The sequence below is a fragment of the Cetorhinus maximus genome, chromosome 27 (assembly GCF_964194155.1).
Source record: "Cetorhinus maximus chromosome 27, sCetMax3.hap1.1, whole genome shotgun sequence".
Lineage (NCBI taxonomy): Eukaryota > Metazoa > Chordata > Chondrichthyes > Lamniformes > Cetorhinidae > Cetorhinus > Cetorhinus maximus.
The window spans coordinates 27,192,845-27,204,147 of NC_135905.1; the positions used below are offsets into that span (position 1 = coordinate 27,192,845).

General features: G+C 43.5%; 1 protein-coding gene across 1 annotated transcript in view; it reads left to right on the forward strand.

The window, feature by feature from the left end:
* The window catches only part of unc5b (unc-5 netrin receptor B), a 230,595-nt gene extending 220,444 nt beyond the window's left edge, over positions 1 to 10,151 (forward strand). The window contains exons 15-17 of the mRNA XM_078530937.1: positions 1,050 to 1,214; positions 4,656 to 4,834; positions 6,862 to 10,151. Of these exons, the coding sequence (XP_078387063.1) occupies positions 1,050 to 1,214; positions 4,656 to 4,834; positions 6,862 to 7,024 (507 nt within the window). The 3' untranslated portion in view covers positions 7,025 to 10,151. The remainder of the gene's footprint in view (positions 1 to 1,049; positions 1,215 to 4,655; positions 4,835 to 6,861) is intronic.
* The last annotated feature ends 1,152 nt before the right edge of the window (positions 10,152 to 11,303 follow it).

Below are 11,303 nucleotides of genomic sequence, written 5' to 3' on the forward strand. Positions count from 1 at the left end.
CCCGGGGACCCCCTGTAAATACTGACACACTCCCCGGGGACCCCCTGTAAATACTGACACACTCCCGGGGACCCCCTGTAAATACTGACACACTCCCGGGGACCCCCTGTAAATACTGACACACTCCCCGGGGACCCCCTGTAAAGCTGACACATTCCCTGGGGACCCCCTGTAAATACTGACACACTCCCCGGGGACCCCCTGTAAAGCTGACACATTCCCTGGGGAACCCCCTGTAAATACTGACACACTCCCCGGGGACCCCCTGTAAAGCTGACACATTCCCTGGGGAACCCCCTGTAAATACTGACACACTCCCCGGGGACCCCCTGTAAATACTGACACACCCCCCAGGGACCCCCTGTAAATACTGACACACTCCCCGGGGACCCCCTGTAAATACTGACACATTCCCTGGGGAACCCCCTGTAAATACTGACACACTCCCCGGGGACCCCCTGTAAATACTGACACACTCCCCAGGGACCCCCTGTAAATACTAACACACTCCCCGGGGAACTCTGTAAATACTGACACCTGCCCCAGGGTCTGCCCATGTCCATTGCCCAAACTAAAAGATAAAACACTAAGATAAAAGCAAAAAACTGCGGATGCTGGAAATCCAAAACAAAAATAAAAGTAAAAATGAAAATAAATATTTTTCCAGGTATTTTTATTTTTGTAAAAGATAAAACGCTTCTTTGTTAATTATTAGTGAGAGGAATAAAATGTGTGAGTCAGTCAACAAATACAGCAGGAAAAGAGAATTTAAAAACCTCATACATACTGTGCTCACAGTATCACCAGCCCCAGCCCCAGCTCCTGTCCCAGACCCAGCTCCTGGGATTCCCAATTTGGAATGTTTTGCTTTAACACTTGCCCTACCGCCCCAAGATTTGTGACGTTTTTGTATTGAGTCATTTTTCAATTAGACACGTGTTACACTCAATGAATGGATTGGATGAACATATTAAAATGTCTCTCTCTCTCTCTGTGTCCCTCTCCCTCTCTCTCGTTCTTGTCTCTCTCTCTCTCCTGTAACTTCCCAGGAAATCCCATTTTACCATATCTGGAGTGGTACCCAGAGAGCGTTGCACTGCACCTTCTCCCTAGAGAGGCACAGCCTGGCATCAACTGAATTTTCCTGCAAAATCTGTGTCAGGCAGGTGGAGGGAGAGGGACAGATTTTCCAACTACACACCACCATTGAAGAGGTAAGGCAAAGGATGGTTGGAAGCTGTGATCACAAACCATCCAGATAGAACACGCTTGTCTCTGTTACTGAGAATAAATGAACTATTAACTATACTTCAAAAGCATTAAAGAGGGCAGAGGTACAGGACATTGGGAGGTGAGTTGGGGTTGATTCCACTACCTTATTTGTATTACATTGAATTTACAGCCAGAAACAGAACATTCGGCCCAACAAGTCTATATCAATATTTATGCCCCACATGAGTCTACTTCCCCGATCATCATATCCTTCTGTTCCTTTCTCCTTCATGTGTTTACCCAGCTTCCCCTTAAAACCTATATTATTTTCTCAACCATTTCATGTGGCAGTGAGTTCCACATTCCCAACAGCCTCTGTGTAAAGAAATTTCTCCTGAATCCCCCATTGGATTTATTAGTAGCTCCCTTATATTTGTGATCCCCTAGTCCTGGTCTCCCCCATAAGTGAAAACATTTCTATGTCTACCCTATTAAACCCCTTCGTAATCTTAAAGACTTCTATCAGGTCCACCATCAGTTTTCTCTCATTAAGATTCTTCAGACTTTCCTCTTTTGTACACTCCTCAGACCTGGCATCATTGTGGTATTTTTTCCTGCACCCTCTCCAGTGCCTCTATATCCTATTTACAATACGGAGACTAGAACTGCGCACTGTGCTCCCAAGTGTGGTCTATCCAATGTTCTACAAAAGTTTAACGTAACTTCTCTGCTTTTCAATTTTATTCCTCTAAAAAGGAACTTCAGTACTTTATTTGCTTTTTTGTTACGGGTAGCTACTTTTGGCAATTTGCATAGCTTTTTCCCAAAGAACCACTTTGGAACAAAGACCATGACACCTTTCTTGTTGGAATGTATCTATTCTGTGTGTTCTGAAATATCCCTTTAAATGTCTGCCACTGAACCTCTATTGACTTATCCTTTAACCTCATTTGCCAGTTCACTTTGGCTAGCTCTGCTTTCATGCCCTCATAATTGCCCTTATTTAAGTTTAAAATACTAAACTTGGACCCACTCTTCTCTCCCTCAAGCTGAATGTAAAATTCAGTCATATTATGATTGCCGTTACCTAGGGGTTTCTTCACTATGAGGATATCAACGAATCCAATCTCATTGCACAATACCAGGTCTAGTAGAGCCTGCTCTCTGGTTGGCTCCAGAACATGCTGTTCTAAGAAACCTTCCAGAAAACATTCTATGAACTCCTCATTTGGTTACCTTTGCCCATCTGTTTTTCCCAGTCTATGTGTAGATTAAAACCCCCCATGATTATCGCTGCACCTTTCTGACAAGCTCCCATTATCTCTTCCTTTATACCCGGTCCTACCATGTAGTTAAGTCAGGGGGTCTCTATACCACTCCCACAAGTGACTTCTTGCCTTTATCATTTCTCATTTCAACCTACATTGCTCCTACATCCTGGTTTCCTGAACTTAGGTCAACCCTTTCTATTGTGCTAATACCATCATTAATTAACAGACCCATCCCGCCACCATTTCCCAGCTTCCTATCCCTCCTAAAGGTCTTGTATCCTTCAACATTCAGGTCCCAGTCTCTGTCATCCTGCAGCCATGTCTCTGTCATTGCTATCAGATCATACTTATTTATTTCTATTTGCAGTATCAGTTCATCTGTTTTTCGAATGCTGCATGCATTCAGATACAGAGCCTTTAGTTTTGTCCTTCTATTAGTTTTGTAACCTCTAGCCTCGACTGTTGTCTCACCCTTAGATTTGTACTCTCAATCTCTTCCTGTCAGTGCATGTGCTGTTTATCATTTCCCATGATAATAATACCTTTCTCTCTTGCCTTGTCTCTACTTTTTGGTATACCACATCTTCCCAAACTTAATCCCTTGCTCTCACTATTTCCCTCATTACGCGGCTCGTTAGAACGCCAGCCCCAGCATGGTTCAGGTGTAGACCGTCTCAACGGTACAGATCAAACTTTCCCCAATACTGGTGCCAGTGCCCAATGAACTAGAACCCACTTCTCCCACACCAGTCTTTGAACCAAGAATTCATTTCCATAATCTTATTCGCCCTATGCCAATTTGCACATGGCTCTGGTAATAATCCAGAGACTATTACCTTTGAGGTCCTACTTCTTAATTTGGTGTCTAGCTCCTCATACTGACTATGCAGAACCTCTTTCCTAGTTCTACCTATGTCATTGTTACCTAAATGGACCACAACAACTGGATCCTCCCCCTCCCACTACAAGTTCCTTTTCAGCCCTGAGCAGATGTCCTGAACCCTGGCAATGGGTAGGCAACACATCTGGACTCTTACTCTTTGCTGCCGAGAACAGTGTCAATCCCCCTCACTATACTGTCCCCGACTACCACTTACTAGATGCTCACCAAACAGTTAGTTGCTACCCCTGAAGTAGAACAAGATGGTGAAAAAGTTAAAAAAGGCAAAGGAAAGGAGCACCTGCCTCTCCTCCTCACCTGACTCCCTAATCACCCGACTCCCAGCACTCAGTGCAAAGTTGCACTCCGTGCTATGTTGCACTGAAATGATTGTTTATATCCTTCTGAGGCTAAGGGGTTAGCTGACTCCAGTTACAAGAAAACTGGTTTAAGCTGCTTCCTTTCGCTTGCTAACTTCAGATGCTCTTGCAGTAGAGCCCTGAAAACCCTGCTTAAGGCTGGGAAATTTAGAATTTAGACAAGTAAATTTCAGTTAAATGCTAAATACAAACAAAAATTAGATTTTTACAAAGAGATTGACACTCCATTCCTCACTCAAACTGCCAGCAATCAAAATGTTAAGAGATGTAACAGGTCGTAAGCAAGTGAGAGGGGAAGGGGACATGGGAGATAGAGGAAAGAACAAAAGGGGAGGCCTGAGGGGATGGTGGGGGGTTCAGAAAGATTAAACGCCAGAGGGATGGATCACGTCGCAAGGCAAAAGGAGCTGGTAATGGGACAAATGAAAAATCAAAAGTTGTGTCTAGAGGTGGTGTGAATGGCAACAGCGGGATCATTACTAGCAATAGGTTTTCAAAACAACGGGAGCAATGCTTATGATCTGAAATTATTGAACTCAGTTTTGAGTCTGGAAAGCTGTAATGTGCATTATTGGAAAAGGAGGGGCTGTTTCTCGATCTTCCATTAACCTGATTGGAACTGAGTCAGAACCGAGGACAGAGATGTCAGGGGGAGTAAGGTGGAGAATTGAAATAATAAGTCACAGAAGCTCGGGGTCACAGCTGAGATGTCCTTCTGTTTGGGATCTCAATCCCTCTTTTAAAATGCATTAATCTCACTAGAATTATGAAGAGAAGAGTGGTCACTCATGTCCTCACATTGGGTCAAGCAAATCCTGAATATTATTATTTATATCTATTTTGTTTGCATTGCACTCTTGAAGTTTGAATTGGCATTAACATAATTAGAAATATTCTTGTTTTCCTTAACAGAATGCCAAATGTGTTAGCCCGTTCCACACACAGGTTGGCACCAACATAACCACCCAGGTGGGCCCTTATGCCTTTAAGATTCCATATTCCATCAGGCAGAAAATCTGCACTAACTTGGATGCACCAAATACCCGAGGCAACGACTGGAGGCTCCTGGCCCAGAAGCTGGGGGTTGACAGGTGAGCAGAAATTTGACTTACAGCCTCTCAACAAGTGGAATAAATTGAAATGTATTGGTTCATGAATGACCATCATGAACAAATCGGAACTTCCACCTATCCACACTGCTATTTATTTATGGAGTGAATATTGACACCGAGGTGTCAGCCAATGAACTGAAGGTGGGCGGGACTTGATGTTCTAATTTACTCATAAACCACAGCAAACAGTGTCCAAATTCTTAATGAGATCACAAGAAATAGGACCAGGAGTAAGCCATTCGGCCCCTCAAGCCTACTGCGCCATTCAATAAGATTCTGACTGATCTGACTGTAGCCTCAGCTCCATTTTCCTGCCTGTCCCCATAACCCTTGCTTCCCTTGTAGATTAAAAATATAACTCAGCCTTGAATATATTCAAAGACCCAGCTTCCGCTGCTCTCTGGGGAAGAGAATTCGAAAGACTAATGACCCTCCGAGAGAAGAAATTCCTCTTCTCCTGCATCTTAAACAGGAGACCCCATGGGCAGAATTTTATGGCCCTGTTGCAGTCGGGGTTGGGCCATAAACTGCAACGAGCCGTTCAAAAGTCCATTGACTTCAGCGGGACTGTAAAATCCCACTGACATAAAATTCCACCCTTTATTTTTAATCTCTGCCCACTGGTTCTAGGTTCCCCCATGAGAGGAAACATCCCCTCATCATCTACCATAGAACCATAGAAAAGCTACAGCACAGAAGGAGGCCATTCGGCCCATCTTGTCCATACCAGCCCGAGGACGCCCAGGTGCCCTTTCTAATCCCACCTTCCTGCACCCGGCCCATAGCCCTGCAGCTTACAGCACTTAAGGTGCAGGTCCAGGTACTTTTTAAAAGAGTTTAGAGTTTCTGCCTCTACCACCAACTTGGGCAGCGAACTCCAGACACCCACTACCCTCTGCGTAAAAAAGTTCTTCCTCATGTCCCTCCTGCACCTTCTGCCACTTATCTTGAATCAATGTCCCCTGGTTCTAGAATTCTCCACCAAGGGAAACAGTTTTATCCTGTCCACTCTATCTACTCCCCTCATAATTTTGTCCACCTCAATCAAGTCACCTCTCAGCCTTCTTTGTTCTCAGGAAAATAACCCCAACCTATCCAATCTCTCCTCGTAGCTACACTTTTCTAACCCTGGCAACATTCTTGTAAACCTCCTCTGCACTCTCTCCAGAGCTATTACGTCCTTCCTGTAACATGGTGACCAGAACTGCACACAATACTCCAGTTGTGGCCTCACCCTGTCACGCCACCTCAGAATCTTACATGTTTCAATAAGATCACCTCTCATTCTTCTAAACTCCAATGAGCATAGGCCCAACCTGCTCAACCTTTGCTCAGAAGAAAATCCCTTCATCCCAGGGATCAGCCTAGTTCACCTTCTCTGAACTGCTTCCAATGCAAGTATATCTTTTCTTAAGTAAGGAGACAAAATTGCACAAAATACTCTAGGGGTAGCCTCACCAATGTCCTGTACAGCTGTAGCAAAACTTCCCTACTTTTATACTTCAGCTCTGTTGCAATAAAGGCCAACAGTCCATTGACTCTATTTCTCTCTCCACACTTGCTGCCAGACCTGCTGAGTTTTTCCAGCATTTTCTGTTTTTATTCGATTGGCCTTCCTTCTTAACCAAAGCTATAGCCAAGTCTCTCGATAAAAGCAGGATTATTTCCCCAGCAAAATGCAGTCAGTGGAGGATAGTAATACAGTGGATGTGAGTAAAATCAATCTCAGGCACTTAGAGCAATGCAGCTGGATTGACGGGGGGCGGGAAATGATCTAATTCTCCCCATTCCGCTGGGAATAGAGGTGTCACCGGACACCGACATCAATTTATTAATCTGTCACATTTCAGTCAACGCTTGAATGTATGTAAAATATAGATAAATGAGAAAGCAAGCCAGTCATTTCATTCAGACCTGCAACCAGAAATCTATTGCACTGTCAGTGTAAGTTTAGAGATAGCAGAATGACCCCCTTTATTAATTTTGTTCCCTTCGCTCATGTTTAGGTATCTCACCTATTTTGCTACAAAACTTAGTCCCACGGGGGTCATCCTGGACTTGTGGGAAGCCCAGCATCAAGATGACGGAGACATCAATTCCCTCGCTGGCGTCCTTGAGGAGATGGGCAAGAGTGACGTGATGGTAGTCATGACGACAGAAGAATGCTGAAACTTGGATAACCTTACCCACGTAGTGATGGAACCCTAGTATCTATGACAACTGTTGTAGAAACCAGCTTGCTGCTCACTGGAGCACCAAGCCACTTAGGAACTTGGTAATTTTTACACGAGAGTTGAAGATGTCACATTCAATCTAGACAAACCCTCTCTCCTCTCAAAAGCTTTGGGCAGCTTGTAAAAGGTTAACAGTTTCTTAGGAAACGCATTTAATTTATTATCCATATCTTTGGATGCTTTTTTTTTTGCTCCTATCGTGAAACTTTGTATAAAACCCAAGGATTTGTTTACATTCACAGCTGATGTAGACATCACTCAGATCCTAGTGCACATGCTGTACAAAAGAGTAGGGAAGGAAACCAACTGAGCTGCTCACAACTGTTTACGAAGAAGAAGCGAATGAATTGTAGATGCAGGCAGTCGTCGCTGCGCCATGTTATCCTCTTTCGTTTTATTTTTTACGTAGCAATCAAAAATTCTGTGTTCAGGCTCGGAAGAAAACGTTGCAGATGCCACATCTGTGCTGGTTTCTCCCAAGTCATGATTGCAGAACACGTCTTAAGAGTGATTTCCAAAGTTTTTCTCTCTTTTTGATACAAGCTCAGCGGTTCAAGCTGAGGATGCCCATGACCAAGCACTTACCGGGCTTGTACAAGATTCTCTGTCCACTATTGCAGTGGTGGCATTTGAAATTAGCGGGTTAATGTGCACAGAGGAATGTCACTCAAAGGTTAGTGGGCACTCAGCCAGTAATATCAACCACAATCATTTCATCATTTCTGATTCACATGAAGAGGTTTATGAATCCAGTGCAGGTATACCTGACCTACTGCCCTCTTCCATTCACTCCTCCTTCCCGTCTCTCTGTCGAGATATACAGGAGTAATTCCTACCTAACCTTCACAAAGTTGAGGCCACAAGCTAAGGTGGTTTAGGACTGACGCAAAGCAATAGTGATTCACCGAAGGAACCTACCATTCCCAGGAGAAGTTTTTCTGAATGATGAGCTTGCAATGTCCTCACAGACAAAATAGCCAAACCCACCTACACCAAACCAGGACTTGGACCCGCAATATGAAGTCCAACGTTTGACTTGAATGAATATGGCAGAGATTTTACTGTGTTAAAGTGCTTTTGATACTTTAAAGCACATTTTCAGCGTTATATTCTGAACCTTAATTCTGCTTTTGTTTCTCTGAATCTTAATTTTGATGCTGAATGTTAGTCGATGCCATCTATGAGAAGACATCCCACCATCATTTAACACTTCCCATATCCTTTCATAAGAGAAGCTTCATTCAGTGGTGTAATATTCTCTGCTGACCACACCTTACTTCCTCCCCACCTCCATCCATCTCACTGAGCTGTGTAATGTCTCAAAACAACGTCATTGATGAAACCTGCGGGACCTGGAACTTCTGGTCCTTGAAGCCTTGTTAACACAAACGTTGGGACAGCTGGGAGAATTGTAAAGCCATTTCAGAACTCTGGGACCGGTGTCTGGAGATAGCTGTGGACTGAATGAGGTCAAAGTGCGTCATGCACGGAGTTTCTTCCTTGTACAGGACATCTTAAGGGAGTGCTCGCTGGGAGGTGCTACCCAAATGTTGGGATCATTTTTTTTCAGGAACTCTCTCAGATGGCAAAGCCCTCCAAGGTTTCATTCTCCATTTGATTCCTAGTTTGAGGATCAGTATCCAATGATGTCTTATTCCAAACTTGCCTTTAAATAAAATACCTTTGGTTATCACCATGCATTGGAAACATCTTTAGTTGACTAAAAGGTCAGGCCAACCTGAAAAATAAATTAATATTGGTTGAATGTGGGAGTGTGTGAAGCATTTTTGATGCTGTGTTAGTGTCAACAAAAGTATGAAATATCCAAGGCTACTCCATCAGAAGTGACATTGATATTAGTTATTTGTAAATGTTGTTGAAATGTTTAAGTATTTGGTAAAGCGGCACATTGAGTTATTTATTTTCAAGACATTCTTGGACAAATGCATTTTAAATCCATCATTGTGTAGTTTTAATTTTTAAATGATTGCTTCAGAAACTGAATCATTGGATATGAATTATCAGCCTTAGTCTGGCTAGAGCCTCTGTGGCCCTTAGCTAACCAAATTGAACAACCCGTTTATAAAGAAACTCATTTGCAGTTCCATATAGGGGTTGCCAACCCTCCAGCATTGTCCTGGAGTCTCTGAGAATTGATGGCTCATCTTCAGGAACACTGCTGCAAGTAACGCCCAGGGAAAGAATCATAGGGGCATTAAATACATCTTTATTTTTCAACTTTTTTTCATTGGTTATAAAAATATCAGCAGCGACAGGGAGGTTCATGGGGAAAGGCTGTTTGACAGGGCAGGGGCAGCTAGAACACAGATGATGAAAATCTGCAGGGACACACCCAACCAGAGTTGGCAACCCTAGTTCCCTGGAACGTGTACGAAGGAAAGATTTACCCCTCCAGCCTCTAGCGTGACCCAATAAACCGGGAAAGTCGCACACTCCTTTTTAATCAAATGAAATCAAGTTGAAGCAGTGAGCTTTTTAAAAGAATTCATAGGGTCCTGAAGAATTGTTTTAGATATATATTTTATAAAATGATATTTGAACAACCTATGATGGCTCCTGGTGTCCATTTCTACAATGGTATAATTATGATTTTGGACCGGGATGAGGAGTTCTCCTGCTTACTGCTGAGGGGGAGGTTGGCACTAACGTTTAGATGGCAATGGCCAGCATTTTTCAGTATTCATTGATAAAAAAAACGGCTAAAGGTGTTTTAGTGAACAGTTAATCCTCTTTTTTTCCCCTGTGTAAAGGGTACCATTACACCAAGCAGTTAGCAAAATAGTGCTTTAATTTCTTTCGTTCACTCCAAGTGCTATGCAAGTTCATAGAATTAATTCATTTTCAGGCATATCATGATGCTTCAGTTTTTTTATGTACATCTTTCATATATGTATAGAAAAGTGCTAGAATCTATTGCTCTGTCTCTCTTTTCATGTATTTGTTCATTCTGTAAACTACCGATTGTAAATAAGTTTAGCATTCCTATTGTAACAAATTAATTTTTATGCAATAAATTATATTTCCTAGTTTAATGAATCAAACATTGCATTTTTCTTTGGAGGCCTGGAATGCCAAAAATGGGCACCTGTAATTTCCCAGGGAAACGCTTTGCACAACCAGGTCAAATTCTGCTCTCCTATTCTAACGCATTTGCAATGACCTTTTCTTCGGTAGGGGTAGTAAAGGTTATGGGACCCAAGGTGTACATCAACTATGAGCTCAATGAATGGCAGAATAGGATTAAGAGGCTGAATGACCTCCTGCGCTACCTAATGCCCTGTAAGTGGTCTAGCAACTCTGTTATAACGAGAGGACCGAGGTACGAGTGTTTTAAATGTTTTTACAAAGACACCTGCAATTCTTAACCCGATGTTTTCCACAAACAAGAGTGCGGCCGTCAAGCCAAAAAGATGGTTTGCCTACCACACAAATAAGCGCAGGCCCCCACTCTCCCTCCGCCCGCACAGGGAACGCTGAGCGCTTCTGGGTGCGCGTCACGCTGGGTGGGCCTTAATTGGCCCGCCCACGTAAAATGGCTGCACGCAGCCGATCGTGGGCAGTGATTGGCTGTGCCCGCTCCCGCCCAGCCCACACAACGGGGAGAAAATCTTCCCCAGTGGGTTTATTTTTCCCAAAGACTACAGTAAAACTTATTACTATGAGAGATTTTTATTATCAGAAATGTAAAGTCCAAACACATAATGTAACAATGGGTATTTGCATTCAAAGGGGAAAATATGTATATAGGAGCAAAGGCTGCGTGTAAGGTTCGACATTTTTAAGATCTAACAATTGTGAAAAGCCTTCAGCGTCTAAGCCTCAAGCTACTGTCTACAAAGAGCTGAAGTTAAGGAAACTCACTTTGAATTGGATTGTTCAGGGTATCATGTTTCTTCCCCTGGGTCTATTAAAATCTATGGCCTGAATCTTCTGGTTGACGTGCGGGAGTGGGCCCCACTCGCTGACACGTAAAATGATGCGCGGTGACGTCAGGCGTGTGTCCCAATGTCACCGCACGTCATTCTGATCTTCAGTTCGGCGGACGGGCACCAGAGTCGGCTGCACGTCCGCCAAACTGTCAAAGGCCTGTTAAAGCCATTTAACAACTAGTTAAACTAATTGTCTGGACTGCCCGTCCTTAAGGTTGAGGGGGGGGGCAGGCGAAGAGCCCAGGCGGCCTTCACATTTATCAT